Consider the following 20,633-nt stretch of genomic DNA (forward strand, 5'->3'; position numbering starts at 1 on the left):
AAACCTAAAAAGAAACGAGACGTCCTTCCCGAGTTTAAAAATAAAGTAATCTGTGGAAGCAATGTTCACCAAAAACGCTAAATTAATTATCAAAACCACTTTTAATTCCATACACGACATAATTATATAGCCAACGAGTTGGTGTTTTTTGACTTTTCTCTGTGGGAGACGACGGGACCCATAGCCGATACTTTTAACGTGAAATCGTACACTTCCGTTCTGACCCTGGCTAACGCGTTTGTGTATTAACTGTTAGCCACGTCTCACCGCTGTTCCACACCTCGTAACTTCAGGTTGACATTGTTTCCCTTCAGTACGGTTTGTGGAGTTAAAGAACGAAAGGTCAGTCAGTGTAGCTATCGACTTAACGCTGCATCGCGCATCGTTGACGCTCGACTTCGGTTATTTTGGATCTTATAGCTAGCTAACGGTAGCGTTAGCAAAGCAGCTGCAGGGATGGCGGAGGTTCCAGGGACATCAAGTGAGACCATAACGGAGACAGTTCAGACGAGCACACCGCCGCCGCCCCAGCAGGTAAACGATGGCGAGCTGGTCGTCAAGACATTTCGACTGTTTTTCCAGCTGGTGACAGTGTATTGTACGCTAAGGAGGCCACGCTGGCTGTAGACAGCATTCATGTTATCTGCCTGGAATTATCACAGGGAAAGCTTCACGAGGCCTAATGTGTTAGTTACGTTAAGCTTATTGAATTGGCAGGGCTGGTGTCAGGACGTTAGCATTACGGAAAGCGGATATCGAGATATGTGCTGTTCTCAGCGTTAGGGATGCGGCAGGGAGGGGGGTCACATTTCACAAAACATTTCATTTGATTTTAAAAGGTTTTAAATAAACACCTCAGAATCTGTTGTATGATGTTGCATAATGTGGAATAAGCAGCTGTCTAAAGCTGCAGGAAATTCTGTAGCAAGGGCATACAGTTTGAACACACTAGTATCTTAAAATACGCCCTATTTAAATGTTTGGGCATTTCATGTTATATTGCTGAGATATATGTTTTCGACTTCTAGCAACAGACTTTGGTCATCTCAACTACAGACACAGTCAGTTCCCAATTAATTGAATTTCCTTTAGCCAGTTAGAATGGGACCCAGATTTTGGGAAATCTCTTAGCACAGCAGGAAGGGAGGGAAGAGACTTGGAAAGACTCACTGGTATCTAATGAGTGAGTCAGAGAATTATACAACTGACAGCCTAAAGAGTCTATAGACCCCATGTAGAAAATGAATTTGTTTCTGCTAGCATCCAATATTTGTGTAATTTTTTTTTTTAGGTAGGTAGGTATCCTTTGATCAAGTTGTGACCCCACACACTTTTTCTTTTTCAATGTGTGTATAGTATTGACAGATTTATTTATTTTTCCTACAAACCAGATTTAACAGGAGTAGTAGTACATGGCACGCTTTACTTTCAGAGAGCAGAAAACATTAGCACGCGCATATGGACGTGGAGAGAACATGAAGTTCCCACAAGCAAAACCCTGGAGATCGCTTTCATTGAGTGTGGATGCGGGATCTTCTTGATTACCTGGTTTGTCTTTGATGCCCAGTGTCTTATGGTAGATGTCTTACATGTTACAGGAGGGGCGAAGCTTGACAATCAAGTTGAGGAAGAGGAAGACTGAGAAGAAGGTGGAGTGGTCTAGTGACACTGTTGACAATGAACACCTGGGAAGAAGGTCTTCAAAGTGTGAGTTTCTGTTTCTTCTCAGCACATAGACAGACAAATGTAATTAAATTGAAAATGTCAGGTTGTTGCCCTTTACTAGTGGTCCAGCATTTAACTGTGAAAGAGATCCAAACTAAATCACACAACTAAAGCAATTAATATTCTACTCTTAGGCTCAGTTAGTAAAAATCCTATATTTGGCTCAGGGCTGTAGAGTCACCACGTAGACAGTTGTGTCCATCACTTTCTATAGTTATTGTACTGTAATATTTGTTTTCTGTCATCTCCTATCTAAAAAGATTATGTAGACAGATGATGATTTTTTTGTTTTGGTGACTGGAGTAGACTTCAGTGGACATGTAGGTGACAGGAACAGAGGTGATGAGGAGATGTTGGGTAGGTGTGGTGTTAAGGAGAGAAATGCAGAAGGACAGATGGTAGATGATTTTGCAAAAGGGATAGAAATGGCTGCGATGGACATGTACTTTAAAGAGAGGGAGGAACATAGGGTTACATATAAAAGTGGAGGAAGATGCACACAGGTGGACTACATCTTCTGCAGAAGGTGGAATCTGAACAAGTTAGGGGACTGCAAGGTGGTGTCAAGGGAGACTGTAGCTAGGTGGCATCAGATGGTAGTCTGTAGGATGGCTTTGAGGATCGAGAAGAGGAAGCAAGTGAAGGCAGAGGCAAGGATTAAATGGTGCAATGGGTGATGTGCAAAGCTGTAATTACTACAGAGGGATAACGTTGATGAGGCATACCATGAATCTATGGGAAAACATTGTTGAAGCTAGATAAAGAGTGGTGACGATCAATGAGCAGCAGTATGGCTTTATGCCAAGAAAACACTACAGATGGGATCTTTGCTTTGAGTGTTGATGGAGAAGTATAGAGGAGGTTAGAAGGAGTTGCATTGTGCCTGTGGATCTAGAGACAGCATCTGATAGGATGCTAAGAGAGGTGTGGTACTGCACGAGGAAGTCGGAAGTGGCAGAAAAGCATGTGAGGGTGGTGCAGGATGTGTAGAAGGACAGCAAGACGGTGCTGAAGTGTGTGGTAGGAGTGACAGATGGATTCACGGTGGGGGTGGGATTACATCAGGGATGTTCTCTGAGCCCCTTCTTGTTTGCAGTGGTGATGGACGGGCAGATAAATGATGTCAGGCCAGAGTCTCCGTGGACAATGATGTTTGCAGGTGACGTTGCTATCTGTAGTGCAAGTAGGGAGAAGGTGGAAGAGGGTCTGGAGAGGTGGAGGTATGCTCTGGAGAGAAGAGAAATGAAAGTCGGTAGAAGCAAGACAGAATACGTGTGCTAATGAGAGGGAGACAGGTAGAAAGTTGAACATGCAAGAAGTAGCGTAGTTAAGGTAGATTAATTTATATACCTTGGGTCAACCATCCAAAGCAATGGACAGTGCACAAGAGAGGTGAAGAAGAGAGTGCAGGCAGGGTGGAGTGGATGGAGACAAGTATCAGGGGTGATTTTTGTCAGGATAGCAGCAAGAGTGAAAAAGAAGGTTTACAAGATAGTAGTGAGGCCTGCTGTGGCGTATGGTTTGGAGACGGTGGCACTGATAAGAAGACAGGAGGCTGAGCTGAAGATGTTAAGATTTTCATTGGGAGTGAGCAGAATTAGAAATGAGTACATTAGAGGGACAGCTCAGGTTGAGCAGTTTAGAGACAAAGTTAGAGGAAAGACTGAGACATTGGGTATACTCCCAAGCACCATTTGCACTGTAGCTCTACACCCCCTCGGTAAAGGTTTTTCTTTCCATCCAAATACTTTTTCCAAATCTGCATGGTTCAAACTCTGTCTGTGGAACAGAGACTGTACTCTATCAAACGTGACACATCTTTTTATGTGAACATACAACCCAGACCCATTTTCAGCTGTGTACAATGGTTAAAACTCTGTGCTAAGACTGTCCAGAACAACTGACATGCCAAATGATGGCTTTTCTCAGTAAAATGAAATCTATGACATGCTTGAAAGTAATTACATGAATTACAACATATAGTAATGATATCAAGACATGCTTCGGTGTGTGTCCTGATGCATTGCCTCTCATTAATTTCCCCACATTGTGATCATGACTCAGGTAATTCATTTTAATATAGCCTCAATACATTTTACTTACACATGCATAAGGTGCTCTAAAATGGAACTAAAATCCTCAGTAGATCCTGCACCTCTGTCCACCTCCATCCTCCTCCTGCTGTACCGCTTACCAAATCAAAGAGCAGCTGAGAAGATATTTTTAATCCCTGCTCTTTCAGTTACTATTTCTGAACTGAAATGTATGAACGAGGTGTCAGTGTATTTTTAATTTTCAAATGGTGAACTAGGAGCTTCAGCTGAGACAGTGGAGTCATCAGCTGCTGATTCACCCGGACCCATCCTAATCCTGCTTGCTGTGTTCCAGGCTGCTGCATTTATGAGAAGCCCCGACAGTTTGGAGAATCTTCCTCTGAGAGTGAGGGAGACGACGACGACGAAGGGTGTGGCAGCGCTCACTGCATCCTGGGCCACGGCAGGAGAGGCCATGGACAAACAGGGGGTGGGGGGACCACAGTACCCCCAAACTCTGGGGGGTCACACACGCACTAACGAAATGCAGGGCTGATTGTGTGGTCTGAGGGCCATTTGGCGCCATGACAATGACACATTTAAAAAAAAAACTGCACTCTTGTTTTAGTTTAGTTTCATCACTGAGGTTCAGGGCTGATTGCTGGGTTTCAGTCCTGAGTCCAAAAGTCCCAGCTGCTGCAGCACGATAGCAGCCTCTGTACCGCTGCTCCTCTCGGGGAAAGTCATAGCCACATCATGGACTGCTGAATTAGGCTCACTGAAAATACTTTGCTGGCCTCAAAGCACGCTCGGTAGTGTGCCAACTTGCAAACGAAACGTGGACTGATAACTCATTTTAAGTCACTGCGATTCAAATTGAAATTAAAGGAACAATTTAGTGTTTTTCCAATAAATTCCACACAACATGCATGACATCACTGCTTTACCCTTTTCCAGAGTGTCATAGTTTAGTGCAGAGTTTGGAAATGCGTTTCTGTTGGTTTCTCTACACTAGGAAAATAAACTGAGGTTTGAACTGAGTTGTGTGGGCATGGAGTTGGGGTTCGTTTTCTGATCATCTGCTAAGTGACAAATCTATCAACCCTGTGATCTGGGTTTTTTCATCTTCTCCAGTTAATGGTTTAGAATGTCAGAAAGTAATTTTTTTTTTTTTTCGTCTATTTTTCCTTCATCCAGAAATCTCATTTCTGTGCTTTGCACACACCCAGTGGACCAGGAAGATATATAATAATTTATCAGCTAATGCAATTTTCATGCTGATTCAAGCCTTCCTGTTAAGAACCTTACAGAATTCCAAAAGTGCTTTGGAAAATGGCCACCAGTAGTAATGTCATGTGTGTTTGTGTGATTTGTCATGAATGAGCTAAAGCATATCAGATCAGTGCAGTGTGTGCAGTCAGGCTGCACGCGCCCCAGCAGCATGTGGGACTTTCCGACTGCGAGGCATCTTTGGGACAGAGGATGCACTACCTTTAGGGGTCTGAAATAGCTGAAGGTGGAGAGGCCATAAAATGCTGTCTGGCTGAATTATGTCGACAGAGTTAAATGTATATAATACAGCATATTGTTTTTAAAAATGTAGTTTTCTAATTTATTTGCTCAGTCTTCATTCCGAACTTGCTCATATTTGACATGCAGCTGAGACCAGTCTTGGAGCAACACTTTACAAATCAGTGTGTGAGGATTAGAGTGGACTGGATACTGGACATCAACAAATAACACACTTAGATTAGGCTCGTTTTAGCTGTTTCTGCATTGTGGACCAGTTTTAAAGCTAATGCTGACTGAACATATGAGGCAAGGCTCTGAATAGAGTTCACTGAAGTGGGGTTGTATGAGGTACTGTTCTGTGGTCAGTATATGATCTTAATTAGATGGTGGGAGGCAGGCCCCAGTGCTGTAACATGATTTAATAGATTAGTTCAGATCCAAACACCACTTTGAAACCCGTAAGTCAGACAATAACACAAAGTAACCACTGGAGGCAGCAGATGCAAAATACTTTATACTATTCAAATGAATCCATATTCAAAGAATGAACTAATATTTTGCAGGATTAGTGCCTTTCTTTAAAGTATATCATTTCCCCACAGTTAGTACCAAGTTACACACTTGTCTCCAGAAAACCTCTGTGACTGTATTAGGAAGTAATAGATCAACAAAAACAAGAAAGTTAGGAAAAAAAAAACAGAATAAACATGTAGATTATTGAAATATAGTAAACAGTTTAAGTACATGTACATATGCATGCAAACATATGTTTCGATTTACATACAGAAAAATTACTACTTTAAATGAGTTTTAAGTATTGCTATATGACTTTAGTTCCCAGGTCATACAGATTCATCTTGTTTTGTGGCCTGTCATCTGATCTTTACTTTGGCAGTAAGGTGGTTATAAATAAAAACATAACTAGTGTTAGCTGATGTTTGCGCCGACACATAAGCCAGTATAACAGAATTGGCTGATGAAATAGTTAAAAGAAAAAAAAAAACTTTACTTTGAAAATTAGTATTAATTAAAAATATTCAAGATTGTTTCATGCAAGATGAAATATGTTGGATGAACTGAATTAAACAGATATTTGGTTAATATCATGCAAACCTGGATTAATTATGAATGAAGAATGGAGGTGAACATGGTCGCCTTGGTTCAAAGGCTGTCAGATTAGCTCTCACCCCCCCCCCCCCCCCCCCCCCCTCTCTGACTTTATTTGCTCCATCTACTAATTACAAATAATCCAGACCGACAGCTTAAGACGAGCCCAATTACTTTTTTTTTTTCTTTCTTTAAATGTGGTGTTCCTGAGTTAATTGGTGGCTGAGTTGGCAGGCGCAGTGTGGCCAAATAAGAGGTGTCTGTTCTGTAAGTGCACTCACTTAACTTCTTGGCTAAAGTATTCAGATTCCTGTTAAATTCAGCTGCATGTCAGCCAGAAAAACATCTACAATGTGGCTCTGAATCCTCTATAAAGGTGATGGGTGTTTGTGCTTTTCCTGCTGTGCTCTATCCAGTTTCTGCAAACTTCTATTGCTGTGATAAACCAATAAAGACGCAGCTTTATTTGATTTGAGGTCCATTCCTGACCAGAGTGCATATATACGACTGCCTAACGTGGCTTACAGAACAGGGGAGGTGAAGCTGCATGAATGCTGGCCCAGGCTTATTTTTGTCACGCCTCTGCTATGACCACATCTGACTAAATGCACACGCCATCATCATCATCATCATCCTCTCCAGTTTCTGACCAACTTTGATATCTGACAGTACCATAATTATTCATTTATGCCAACACTTTCTGTACTGTCCACACATTGTTACATATGTACATTGTTCTTGTACTGGTAATGCACCTTTCTGTATATATATATGATTAACACATTGAGATCAGATTTAATGTGAATTAAAGTTTTGAACTGTGATTAAAATGGTTTACTAATGTGTGCTCTGTGTTACATAGGAACAAAACTATTTAGTCATGCTCAGTCAGGTCTTCCTTGTGGCCTAAACGATGCAACAGACATAATGCACATCTGTATATAATTAATATCTCAGAAAAATGAAAGAGGGTGATAGAGGTTAAAACGATCATAACACAAAGTGTAGCATCAATTCTAAAAAATAAATCATTGCTTTGCTTTTCATTCTCTTCTTCAGCTGGATCACCAGCTTTCCCAGGACTCCTTGAATGGCGTAAGGTTTAAAGTGTAAACTGCTTTGCTTATGGTTGACTGGATTTTTTTGTTGGGGAATGGTGGATATATGTACAACATCAACTGATATGACAGAAACAGCTCAGTGTTACTCATTTATTAGCAAATTTGCACTTCCTTTCAGTGCTGACATTTTAAGCTGTGTAACAGAAAACGACTTTTCTGGCTGTTGTTTTTTTTTTTTTTCCAGCCTGAAAAAGCCAAATGATTGTGCACACTCCCTAACACAGGTTAAGTGACATTAAAGCTACCTTGTGATTGGTATAAAAGTCAAGATTTCATTGTAATCCTTCAGTCCAATAATGAGGTTCCTTAGTGACCACATAATTTGCCCATGACTGTTTTGCTCCATTTTTAAGGGTAATGTTAAGACATATTAGCACAAATGTTTTATATTGTTTGAGGTTTTTTTAAATGGCAGTTAGTGACCAATCAACATATGGGAGAGTACATTTCCTAAATGAGAACTAAAGAGATTATAGACATATAAAAGTGGTACTCCTTTCAACAGTGTTAGAAAAAAAGTGTATCAAGAAAGAAGTATAATACTATCCAGCTAAAGAGTAAGACATGTTTCCCAGGAGCTGAGACCAAACCATAGCTAAATGCAGGAGATACTGGAGCACAAATATCACCGTATCTGAACATTATGCCGCTGAAATGTTTAACAGTCTCTTTAGAAAGTGATAATAAATCTGTTTTAGCCCGGGGCAGCACTGGTTAGCACTGTTGCCTCACAGCAAGAAGATCCTGAGTTCAATTCCAAAGTGGTAATAAATGTCACAACAGATACTTCCCCACCTTACTTCTTCTATATTAATGACACCACAGACATGTTGAGGTCCTTCCTACAGTGATCCAACACTGCTGTGTTTGCTGCTCATAACAAGTAGCTCTAAGGGGTAATCAGGAACAGGCAAGTGCTTAATAAAAGGTAACAAAGATGTATAAACATAGTATTAATGAAGATTTGGTGCAATAAAACATTTATGTGAAATCTGCTGACAACTGAATACAGTTCTATTTTAGCATACATTTCTGTGCACATATATATTCCAATGAAACTGCACTTTTGTTAGGCCTTGAACCTGTCATAATTATAAGACATTATTGCAATTTGTGACTATAAAAAAGCCTTTTCACTTCAATAATAATAATATATGATGTATAATAGAAATCCAAAAACCTTCAAATACTTAAATATTTCATTATGTTCCCCAAAACAGAAAAACATCCATTAGAAATTCGCTAAAGTCCAAAGTCTAACAAAAACTCAAACATATTCAACTCCTCAGCAAAGCTGCGTTACCAGTACTGTTTGTTTCCAAGCTTATATAAATAATACCAAATGAAAACTGTGATGGAGAAACGAGCGTGGCCAAAGAATCCAAATGACTTTCTTTAAAGCTCCGAGTACCCTTTAAAAAAAGCAGATTTACAGCTGATGTCTGAAACAATCAACTAATGACTTCACATTCACTTTCATTTGCTTACAGCACTGTTATGCTTACAAGTGCACTGTCACTTAGGTTGTGATTTTATTCTATATATTCAAGAATATAAATTCTATTTCACCCCAAGTTTTGTTATACATCATGTGCACACAAGACAGTGATATTTCAGATAATTCTGGTCACAGGTTTCAACATCTCACATGCCGACGCAGCTAAGCAAAATTCATCTCTGTGTTTTGAACAAATGGTTTAGCGCCACATATTTGCAAGTCAAACATAGTAATATACAACAGGAGTGCTGGGTGGACACAGAGAAATCCGTCCATGACATTTTTTGTGGAGGAAGAGTGTGGCCTACAGTCTGAGTAAAAGTTCAAAAAAGCAACATCATGGCACAGAAAATAAGGCAGAATCCAAGAAAATACTTTAAAGTGAGCTGCTGGTATTTTGTGTCAACGTTCAAAATCTCACATATCTCTTACAGCAAGCAACAATGATTGTAGCGTTCCCTCGAGGAGTTCAAAGGTTGAATGTAGTGTGGCCTGCATACATATGCTAAGATTTTCAAAAGATTTGATCCCACGGGCCAGAAAGATCTGCTGTTTCAGATATTTCACCTGCAGAAGGAACATTTGATGACTATAATGTGGAAGCTACTTCCTCTGTGACTTATAAGAATTAACTGTTTGACTGTTGTTTCATTAATCTTTTGCTCTTTGTCTAAAAATGCTTCAGAAAATAAAAATTTTAGACCACTGTTGGCTTGAGGAGATCTCATGGCTTTAATGCAGTATATGCTGTAGTGTGCATGTGCTTGACTGACAGGTATCTAAAGCTACAGGTAGTGGTCGCTCCTTGCTCTGGCCCCTGTTCAGGCTTCTTGCCCTTTAATCAAATTCAGATTTCCACACCAATAAACACACATACATTCACACTAGCCCTCTGTCCTGGAAACAAACTGAATCTCACAGGTTAGTACCATCACAGACTCTAAATGATGTATAAGGCTGATACTGAATTTTGTTGCCATCAATGGTGATGAGAGTGCAGGAATAACTTCCTGACTTCCAAGCACAGTGTGTCAGATTTTCCAGTGGTAGACTCTGTGATTCATAGTTTGGTGTTGAACAAAGGTTGAATTCAAGTGAATTTACAAGAGCAAGCTTGATTTTTACTGTTGTGCAAGTTTCAGTTTAGGTCAAACTGAATGGGGCTGTAAGGCAGAATTAAATATAATCAAATCTGACAGAGCAGTAGCTTCTGGGTGTTTTCCTGTTTCACTTGAGTGTTCCCTGAACATTCATGAACCCTTATATTGTTTATTATTATAGTAGTATAATTGTAATAGCAAACTTTGTAAGGTTATCAGTGTGAACATTCTGGTGACAACAATAAGATCAACTGAGCACAGATGCAGATCTGGCCATAAAGTGACAAGTATCATTTCTCTAAATATGCAATGAATGCGCAACATAATCCTTAAGTTACACTGCAGAACACATCGTGCAGCCAAACAGTCTGTTTGTAGTCCCGCTGCTGTGATGGCTGAGGGCAGGAGGAGGTGCGATACAGCTGGAATATCGGTGGATGCCCGAAGTGACAGCAAATTTTCACCATCTGTGGAAAAGACACACACTGAATAAACAGACAATCAAAAGAATACAGTAGTGTGTGTGTGTGTGTGTGTGTGTGTGTGTGTGTGTGTGTGTGTGTGTGTGCACATGCTGGCTGCAAGTTGATTTAAGATGAGATCAGATATAAACATCAACACGAGCCTGCAGTTCAAGGCTCTAAAAACACTGAAATCAAGGATAAATAGGTTTGTTCCTCAGGGGCTGTTTTTAGCATGGCTGCTTTTATGATCAGTCTGGAAATGCAGAACAGAGACAACCATCTGTGGACATCAGATTTCTTCAGAGTAGCCTTGTAGTAGAGGTGTGGCTGTGGCTCAGAGCAGGTCATCTACTAGTCAGAAAGTACCTCACAGTAACATTACTTCTAAAAACAGCAGGTATTTGTTCATATGTAAAATCTAAACTGTTTCTACATGAAACCCACATAGTAGAAAATCAATGGAACAAAAGTCGGTCCACCTTTCATTTCAATATGTTTTTAATCCATCAGATACCACCTTTACTTTAGAGACTTCCTCCTCAGCATGGAGGATAACAGTGTCACACTGATTTCTTGAGAGATTTTCTGATATTCTTCAGAAACTATTTTTTTTTTTTTAACCTGCTTTGGACTACAGGGGTTTGTATTGCTCTCACTTTCTCTTTAAAACAATCCAAACATGTACTAATGAATTTGAATTAGGCCACTTTCTCCTTCTTTAGAAACTGTACGAGTTTGGGAGTGTGCTTTGGATCATAATCATGCTGGAATATTCCTGGGAGGGATCTTGTCAGACTATTTTGGTACACCCACTGGTGCCATCTCTGTCTGTCATCTCCAACATATCATTCTCCCACCTCCCTGCTTCAGTGTGGAGACTGCAATCATTGTTAACATTCCTAGCCAGGTTTAGGCCAAAAAATGCCAGACCCCACCAGACTTCAGTAGGTCAATTCAAATACTGGCGCCAATCTGTGCAGCACACTGAATAAAAAGCAAAGTGCTTGGATTTTAGCCATTTTACTATAGAAGAAAAGTTATCAAACTAGTAAGAATTACTTTAAAAGGGTAAAATGTGTTTAATTCTACTTGTGTATTAATTTGCAGGTTTTGATTGTGTTGAAGATTTTGTAGAGATGCCAGATAATAATAATAATAATGTATTTAAAGTTCCTTATGCAACATCTTATTACTGGCAGTGACGCAGTGGGTAGGCGTTCGCCTTGTGAATAAAGCACAAATTATGTGGCCACTGTTATTTTTCTTAACGTTTAATGTTGCCGCAGTGTTGCCACATACCACTGTCCTTCAGTAATCAATAAATAATAAATATATGTGGAAAATCCAACACAGATTATTTTGATGTAAAGTGTGATGATAAAGAGATAAAGAGTCATACAGCTTTCTGAAGTCCTTCATATCCGTTTCACACCATCTGAATGTGTGTTTAAGTTCAGTTATTACATCTGCTGCCTTCTTGCCCATTTCAGCCTTGAAAGTTTTAATTTTTAATCTCAGTGACAAGTGATTATATAATAAAATAGTTATATTACTGCCATGGACATGAAGTAACTGTATATTACCTAAATAAAATTGAATTACTTGATAGTAGTGACCCGATTTTCATTCAACATTTCATTTCCACAGTCATGCCATAAATATATATATATATATTTTTTTTTTAAATCAATATATGTATTTCTACCTTTGACAAGGTAACCAGAAAACTGCATTATACAAAACATTAAACTGCTCTGGCCCTCTCATTTGCTTGGTGACATGCTTTTGAAATGCCTTATTATGAACCTTCTGGCCTAGATTGATATTCATATTCATGGGTTAGCCTTTGCTAATATGGTTAGCCAAGAAATCTAGCAAGGCTGATTAATCAAATACTGATTAATAGCTTAATTACACTCTGAACATTTCAACCACATTGTCATTATGTAAGCATATTGACATTAAGGCACTGAAAGTGTCTTGAATAGAGCTATTGTTTACAATGTACATAATTTAGTTTGTAGGCTATGCATTACAAGGTAATATAATTTCAATTTCCAATTCAATACCGTCCAGAAAACATTCCCTCTAAGGCAGAAGGGGAAAAAAAGGAACACACATCTAAAGAAAGCTCTTAAAACATGTGATTATCCCAACTGGGCCTTCATCAAATCAGCAGAGATACACAAGAAAGCAGGTAAGACACCAACTAGGGAGAAAGGGAATGCCAAACGGAACAACATTTTCACCCTTATGTAGCAGGTTTGTCAGAGAAAATCAGGAGAATATGATCCCAGCGTGCTTCAGACCCAGCCACACCCTGAGACAAAAACTGGTTCATCCAAAGGAGAAAACTCCCAAACACAAGCTAAACAATGTAGTGTAAGCTGCTCAGCGCAGTGAGGAGTGCTCGGACCCTCTACACTGGAAAACCAAACAGCCACTCCACAAATACATGGCACAACATAGAAGAGCCGCCTTGACAGGACAGGACTCAGCTGAACATTCAGCTGTGCACCTAAAGGATAAAAGACACTCGTTCAAGGATCCCAATGTTCACATTTTGGACCAAGAAAGCAGATGATCTGAAAGATGAGTAAAAGAGGCGATCCATGTCCACCTTTGAACAGAGGTGTTAGCTTATGACGCTAGCTGTCAGCCAACTACAATGCAGTCTTGAGAACCCTTCCCTGGCACCTCAGCCCCCACTCACACCTCACTTCAAGTGACCTTAATAGGTCACATGATAGGGTGGGGCAAGGTCTCACAGCGGTTTCACCCAAAACCCCTGGTGGTAATGATCCACGTCTTTCTTCACACCTTGGCTCATGTGATGACGCACACAATCAATAGTGGGTGACCGACCACCTCCAAAGGGGACAACCCGCTCTAGGGTTTAAATGCCTGGGGACTCCTCCTGCTTTCAGTTTTAGAACTGAAGACGTCTCTTGGATCAGAGGTGAAACATCTTCAAAAACTGGGAAGTCCCCCCAGTCGTCCATTCGGTGTTGATGCCAGCTGAAAGAGCAGTTAGTATTTTTCTCCTCTTCTAACAGTGTTTGAAGTAGATCCTAAACAGCCTCATGGTGTGTAAGTGGAACAACAGTTAACCCTGACACTGAAAAGCCTTCAATGGCTCTATTATTCTTAAGTTCATACAGGCAAAAAAATAGCACAATGTGAGCGAACAAAATCTGAATTATAACTTTTACAACTATAACAAGAATAAAAAGAAACTCACCTTTAATTTGTCTTCACCTTTTCTGTAACAGACACAAGCTTTTCTTTATGTTCCGTACTGTCTTGCATTTCATCAGTCTCCTTTCCCGTCTGCTCATTCTCTTCCTCCACACCTAGCATCACACTCTGTCGAACACTGACAGAGATAACCAATGCCTGAATGATGCCATAGATCAAAGCAAACTGGGGGAGATATTCCTGGATCAACCAGAGTAATCCCGCCATACCAACTGTGGAGACAAAAAACATGGCCATACCATGAAACCACAGTCTCAGTGCCCCTTGGACTCCCAACACCTCCAGGATAAGCTTAGCAGGAGGGGACACAGTCCAGAGGAAGCCAACAACAAACAGGTCAAACAAGTGGCGTAGAAAGTTGAAGCAGATCTCGTAGTGCTCTGGTACGATTTCCATGTTCCAGCTGTGTGCAAATAGCCGAAAAGGAGAAGTCTGAGAGGAAGAAGGGGTGGGGGATGGAGGAGGGGTTCCATAATCAGAAAAGTCTCCATCAGTATCACGTCCCCAAACATCTCCAGTCCCACCATCCCATTTCCTTTGTCTTAGTCCACTTAGCCCAATTTTTTTTGGCCATGCTGGGAGATATCTATTCCACCACCTAGGAAGAGTTGCTTCAGTCTCTTTTTGTCCTGCTCCAAGATCTTTGATTTCCATGGGCTGAAGCTTCTCCTGTGCCTCCCAGTACTCCTCTACTGGACTACTTAGTTGACTCTGATGTCCCCATCTTCCCCAGATCCAAGAAGTCCACCCCTTGAGGCCCCAGCCACCACTAATCTGCAGCTTTTGGCCCTCAGCTGCCAAAGGTTGTGTGTTCTCTGACCTGGCACTACTACCACTGCCCCATGAGAGCACCCACCCCCATGCTCTGCCCACCACAGCTGTCATGTTTGTTGGCTGAGCTTGTGGGAGCGGAATTAAAGTCGACAGTTCTCACGTCCTGTTAGTTTCCTGAACCTTTATGAGCTTAAGAGAAAAGCATGCATGTGCTGTCAGTCTAGTTGCAAAGCTGAAATACTTGTTCAGGAGGACTCAGGCCTGGGCAAAGTGACGTCCTCGGGTCATCGACACACCTGCGGGTGTGTTTGAGCAGTTCAACAGACACAAGGGAAGATGTAATGTAAGCCTCCACTTACATTACTTACAGTGCAGCGCGATTACTGAGATTCCACAGTTTACAGTCCAGAAGAATAGTCTACATGTTTGATTTTAGCCAGCAACCTTCGAAGCTGCCGAGGGTGTTTCCAGTATTTCAGATATACTCAACGTGCACGTTAGCACAGAGGAACTGGGAAAGTTGACGAAAACTTCAGCTCAGTGTTAGCCAACAGTTGGTTTATCCTTTGACCAGCCTTTCTAAAGAAAAAAAAACTTGTCCAGTCTCCCAAAACACATCTGTTTATTCCTCATACCTGCAAACAAGAAGAAAAGCCAGCGGTTTACGCATGCAATCCCTTCTCCAAGTCCACGTCAACATCAATGCGGCTTTGCTAATATTACACGTTTTCATAGAAATATCAGCTACCCTACAAGTTATTCGCTACAGAGTAAATGTGTTTAACGTTTGCTTCAAAGCTTAATAACGTATCTATGATCATCGTGAACAGCTATATGCTCACCTTCGCCGCTGTTAGCTGCTTTGCCAGACTCCAGCTAGCACTCCTTGTTAGCATCAGATAACTTGATAAACAGACAAAGTTACTCTAGTTCGTGATGTCGTATCTCAAATGTGCTGTTTGGAGTTGAAAGTCCGCGTCTAACCAAAGCTGACGGGCGACCGGTCCCATTACTAGTACTGGTATCCAACACAAAAGGGTTGGTCGACTGAACCGTTTACCTCACTCATTACGAGAACAAAGGCGACTGACTACCGGGTCGCTTTCAACCTTCAAAATAAAACCATGGTTTCTATCCATAGGTCATCTTCAGGCGCTTCTGAGATTTTCCCTTTTCAGTGATCGTTATGGCGAACGTGGAAATTTAGCTTTGGCCTTTATAATTTACCAAAGTGCTTTCACGGGGTTAGACGATGCGTGTAGACCAGATATGACAAACTATAGAAAAGTCTCAGCTTTTGGAACACCCCATAAGGTGTTTTTAAAATTGTAGGCGCAGTAATGGGACAACTGCCGAGAAATCCAGGAAGTGTTTAATGGAGCGCGTACCGGGGCTTGCTTCGTTAAGGGCGAGTGACGTCACTGGTGCCGTGTGAAGCCCCGCTGGTTCAGGCAGTGGTTCGGTGTTGGGAGTGATTTATGAAAACGCAATGGATCCCCGAAAAATTTGTCAGTGCTTCACAAGTTTGCTGTGACACAGAGGAGCAGGTTCCAGTGGAGCTGCTAAAGGTGAAGGGTTTCCCTTTTATGGCAACACTTTCAGCTGATCTCTCCAGTAAGCTACTACACACGTCTATAGACGGCCTATACATGCCTGCTGTGGGATACTTGTGCACCCCTGCCTCCTCAGAACCACGTGAAAGGATTTTTCTCCAAAGCCATGGAGGTCATTTCCAAAAAGAGAAACTGAATCAAAGTACAGTGGAAAAAATTAAAAATTAAAGTCACCATCGCCTCAGTATTCATAAGCACAATCACTGTCATCTTTGGAGCCCACCACAATGGTTTTAAGCATCTTGTGTCCAATTGGATTTACTGAAATTATACTGAAGTTGACATTGATGGATCTCTATTACCACACATTTAAAAAAATAATAATAAAATAAAATATGAATGAGCCATACAAAGTCAAGTTAAGGTCTTTATTTGCATTTTTGGAGTGAATCCCATGCTGCCACGTTCCAAAACAGCCAAGAGGTCATCACAAATCACTGAAATGACTAAGGTTTTGACCAGCCGAGGGCTTTGTGTGCACATTAAATTTTTAAACCATTTGAAAAACTTCAAGGTTTCATCCGTCCATCACTAGTAAACAGCAACTTTTTAAAGACATGACCAAACCCACCTAATTTAACTGCTTTTCATGCCTTGCTCCACAGGTTTCTGTCGTTTCAGTGGGTTCGATTTCATTTATGTCACTGAAATGTCTGGTTCAGTCATGTGAAGCGCACTCAGGGGAAAAATAAAAATAAAAAAATGCAGTATGTTTTCACTCTCCAATCAGGATAGTTTCACAAGTTTATGGCACACTAACATTTAAAAAAAAAAAAAAAAAACACTTTATACTGGTTCCAAAAAGGTCAACCTTCACACTGATGAAGCTGACTCAAATGAACAGCAATGGAGGAAATGCATGGTCTGTCTTAATGCTTCCATTAATCAGACATCCTGAGCATCTTTGGAGCTTGTGAAGGTCACCTCATGTTACACACCTGTCAAAGTACAAAAATGAGTTACTGACAACATTCCAGAGTGCTGACAACCTCAAACAGAAAGTAGTGTGTCAAAGTTGTGGTGCACACACCATGTAACAATTTCTCATTCAAGTATTTAATGACCGAGCAGAAGAAATTCTCAAACCCAATCCAACGTTTTTTTTTTTTTATATATGGTGATTTTAATATTGACCTGCTAAATCCAAATAAGAATAAAACAGCAGAATTACACTGCATTGTGCCACCTTAATTGACAATATTTTCACTAAGGACATGCAAACTACTGAGCAGACTATGAATGACACCAGTAACTACCCAGCAGCTTTTGCAGTTTATGATGCCAATTACAAGTAATCAACCAGAGGAACAAGACGCAGATATGGAACAAACTGTTTATGACCATTAATTCAGATCTGGGATAACGTATAAACAGATACTGATATTGACAATGCAAAGGACACATTTTTAAGAATATTGATGGCACTGTATGATAAAACTGTCCAATAATACAGCAGAAAACAAAAATATTCTGATTGACCATCAAACAGTTCTGCTTACTTAATAGTGGAAAGTTGGTGGGATTAAATACGCTTGTTTGTTCCTACTCCTTTTTGATACTGTGATCATTATTCTTCCCTTACACTTTATTTGTGGCTTTATTTCTTTGTGTTATTTTAACATGTTCCTAATGAAGCCACAATAAGAATTTGAATAAGCCACCTGCTCATACCAACCTGGTCTTTCTGTTGTATTGAGGTCCAGCTGATTGAGGCTGACAGTGCCATGCCTGACAAGATAAAAATAGTCATTTCATTACATGTTCTTCCACATCCTAAATTCAACACAAGTTACGGTCTGAGTGTCTCAGTGCGCTGCGAGAAGACTTCAGTGAGCATCAGTAGAACCGAAATAACTGCATCATCATCGACCAAACTCAGACAAAACAGAAGCAGCTGAAAAGCAGAAATGGTCACCTGCCCTAAGCCCCAATTCAATGTCCCCAACTCATCAATAAGACTGGATAATTTCATTACATGGACTTAAACTTTGATATCTTAATGTAGTCCATTCATGATCAAGTCCTGTTAGTCTTTTCACAAGGGACAACTGCAAGATGAATGGGGACATTGATCTTACAACTTGAACCCCCCCCGGTCACACCGATAAGTCAAGGTGCACCATTACCCACTTTAAACTGAACCAATATAATATGGCTTTACTTACAGACATGGGACAGACACCAACTGTGTGTGGACAAGCTACAAGACAAAAGAACATACCATTATTACACAACTTATGCAAATGAACAAACTCAGCAGCATCGTGTGTGTGTGTGTGTGTGTGGATGTTTTAGCCCATTTACTGCAATCCCCTCAAACTTGTTACATGACTGGGGAGAATACTCTCCCTGTTGAAACACTAGGATAGTAAACATGCTTTTGTAGCTCACGTTTGGAGAACGCTAATCCAGTGTATACTTAGGTTAGGCTCTCTTTATTGTCAAAACTGAACCAAAGTGATGAAGCACAAACTTTAAGTGTTCCTTCTTTGTCGAATAGAAGAAAAACTACAAATCACACTTTGAAAAATGCCCAACCATGATTTGAGGTCTACATAACGTGCAGTAAATGGACTAGAACATACCATCCACTGGTGTTTTGTGGTCAGAGCACTGTGAAAGTAACTTCATGCTTTTCAGAGACTCTAGTCTATGAAATCATCATTCCACATAATGGTATAGAAGAATATTTAGGTCCCAGGCTTACCCAAAAGAGCCATCTCCAGAGGAAAGACCATGCTGAAACACCTGCTGAATACAAAAACCTGTTTTTAGGACCAGTCCTGATTGTGGCATTCAAGTTAAAAAAAAAGTAATATACTGTTCAGTGCACTGTGAAAGAGCTTCATTGTATAATCAGAGACTCTAGTCTTGTGGATCATCATAGCAGCATACTGGTTTTTACATCAGTGGCACGCCATTCTGACACTCACCATCAGCTCATGGCTGCAGATTCCACTCACTTCATTCTGTATCTGCTCTTTGCATCATCCTAAAATCAGAAGTCATTTTCAGTCAGTCAAGTTTTTATACAGTAAATGTCAATTTCCATTTAATCCATAACCCAGCTTCAGGAAGTACAATTCATAATATAAAAGGAGAAACAGATCCTGTAATACTTCTGCTCTAGGTTTTAATCTTTTTATTTTAAAATAAGACACTTGCACTGTGCCATAGCAGGGAACCACACACAGTAAAATTACTTCTCCTAGTATTAGCATGTACTGCAGCAATTTGGTTGCCTTGTGAAAGCTGAACTGAGTTCTCCATTTCAATTTAAGTGGAAATTTTAAATAGTATATCCAATAAGCTTTGCACCAAGTGCTGCCATCAGCTATTAGTTGGACACACTGTCCCAATTACAACACATTTACTACACTTATACGTAAGAGCAAGCATTATTAGGATTTTAATATTTGGTTTCAGGAGCAAGCGCAAAGGTGCCAGAGACATTCAGTAGCTATGGGGCAGCTTCAAATGACAGACATAAGCAATACTATTCAAGGATTATAGTACAAGCAAGTTATAATATAATTACTTTATTTGGCAGTAGAAGGGATTTACCTACTGCAAAACGCTTTAGCGTTCTACATATACAAGGGCTTTGGAAAAAAATTCTCAGTAATGCAATTTATCCATTTAAAACGATGTTACCCAGTTCTAGCAATTTAAACTGAAATCTACATCGAGTGAAATCGGTCCTTTCCTGTTTAATACTCACATCATTCAGCTATCTTTAAAAATAACTTTTACTAAGATATTCTGCAGACTCACTTCGTAAACCCACTTCCACTGGGAGACAACGGGCCAGTGCAACGAGGATTCAGGTTCCTGTTCCTCCATTATGCGCCTCCTCGCCACGCGCTGGGTCCCAAACCCACTTCATTTTCTCATCTGCCGCTCGTCCCTCCCGCTCAGCAGCTACCACTAAACACTAAGGACACCCTAAACGAACCTTCCACTCTTCAGTTACTTAATTCAAGTTAAAGCCTTAATTATTTAACCACAAGTCCTAACTCTTCCAAAGCCAGCAACCAAAGACTGAGCAGGAGTTCGCCCATGGTTTATATACCCGGGTCCTTTACTGCTACAGTACTTTTGGTGTCCTGAGTAATGCCTGTTTTGAAGTCAAGTCCCAAATAAAGATTAGACTGAATTGAATACATAATACCACTGTCATGTTTTTTTTTTGTATATTAATAAAGTTTATTTTAATTTTTAATTTTCTTTATTTGAAACTCGAATATTAAAATAGTGATTCTTACAAGATAAATAAAATTAAACCAAAAAGCATAAGCTGAACAGCAGCATACCTTATTATAAAAAGAGCAAAGCTCGATACACAAAAACACTCAAAAAGTAAACAAAAACAGATAAAAAACTAACAAATAAATAATCAGAATGAGTTATTCCACGTTGGGTGAACTC

At 40.2% G+C, this 20,633-nt stretch overlaps 1 protein-coding gene, 2 long non-coding RNA genes and 1 other non-coding gene across 4 annotated transcripts; 1 reads left to right on the forward strand and 3 right to left on the reverse strand.

Annotated features, from left to right (window-relative positions):
* Positions 1-185: 185 nt before the first annotated feature.
* On the forward strand, positions 186-6,261 carry ppp1r11 (protein phosphatase 1, regulatory (inhibitor) subunit 11). The gene is made up of 3 exons (XM_030741994.1): positions 186-534; positions 1,599-1,707; positions 4,114-6,261. The coding sequence occupies exons 1-3, from the start codon at positions 457-459 to the stop codon at positions 4,296-4,298; spliced, it is 372 nt and encodes a 123-aa protein (XP_030597854.1). The 5' UTR covers positions 186-456; the 3' UTR covers positions 4,299-6,261.
* A 298-nt stretch (positions 6,262-6,559) lies between these two features.
* Positions 6,560-15,957, reverse strand: LOC115788829 (uncharacterized). The gene is made up of 3 exons (XR_004020628.1): positions 15,435-15,957; positions 13,802-15,227; positions 6,560-10,563 (listed from the first exon to the last, which is right to left on the reverse strand). It is a non-coding gene; the product is annotated as an uncharacterized LOC115788829 (long non-coding RNA).
* A 602-nt stretch (positions 15,958-16,559) lies between these two features.
* LOC115788827 (uncharacterized) lies at positions 16,560-20,251 on the reverse strand. The gene is made up of 6 exons (XR_004020626.1): positions 19,980-20,251; positions 19,139-19,197; positions 18,913-18,956; positions 18,371-18,405; positions 17,881-17,933; positions 16,560-17,143 (listed from the first exon to the last, which is right to left on the reverse strand). It is a non-coding gene; the product is annotated as an uncharacterized LOC115788827 (long non-coding RNA).
* On the reverse strand, positions 18,808-18,874 carry LOC115788841 (small nucleolar RNA SNORD52). The gene has a single exon (XR_004020632.1). It is a non-coding gene; the product is annotated as a small nucleolar RNA SNORD52 (small nucleolar RNA).
* Positions 20,252-20,633: the final 382 nt, after the last annotated feature.

This window comes from Archocentrus centrarchus, chromosome 11 (genome assembly GCF_007364275.1).
Source record: "Archocentrus centrarchus isolate MPI-CPG fArcCen1 chromosome 11, fArcCen1, whole genome shotgun sequence".
Classification (NCBI taxonomy): domain Eukaryota; kingdom Metazoa; phylum Chordata; class Actinopteri; order Cichliformes; family Cichlidae; genus Archocentrus; species Archocentrus centrarchus.

What these genes read in the sequence shown, in the direction of transcription:
- ppp1r11 (XM_030741994.1), top strand. Translation starts at nt 457, where the DNA reads ATGGCGGAGGTTCCAGGGACATCAAGTGAGACCATAACGGAGACAGTT. An exon ending in CACCGCCGCCGCCCCAGCAG is followed by an intron (nt 535 to 1,598) that starts GTAAACGATGGC and finishes TACATGTTACAG; the next exon opens with GAGGGGCGAAGCTTGACAAT. An exon ending in GGGAAGAAGGTCTTCAAAGT is followed by an intron (nt 1,708 to 4,113) that starts GTGAGTTTCTGT and finishes GCTGTGTTCCAG; the next exon opens with GCTGCTGCATTTATGAGAAG.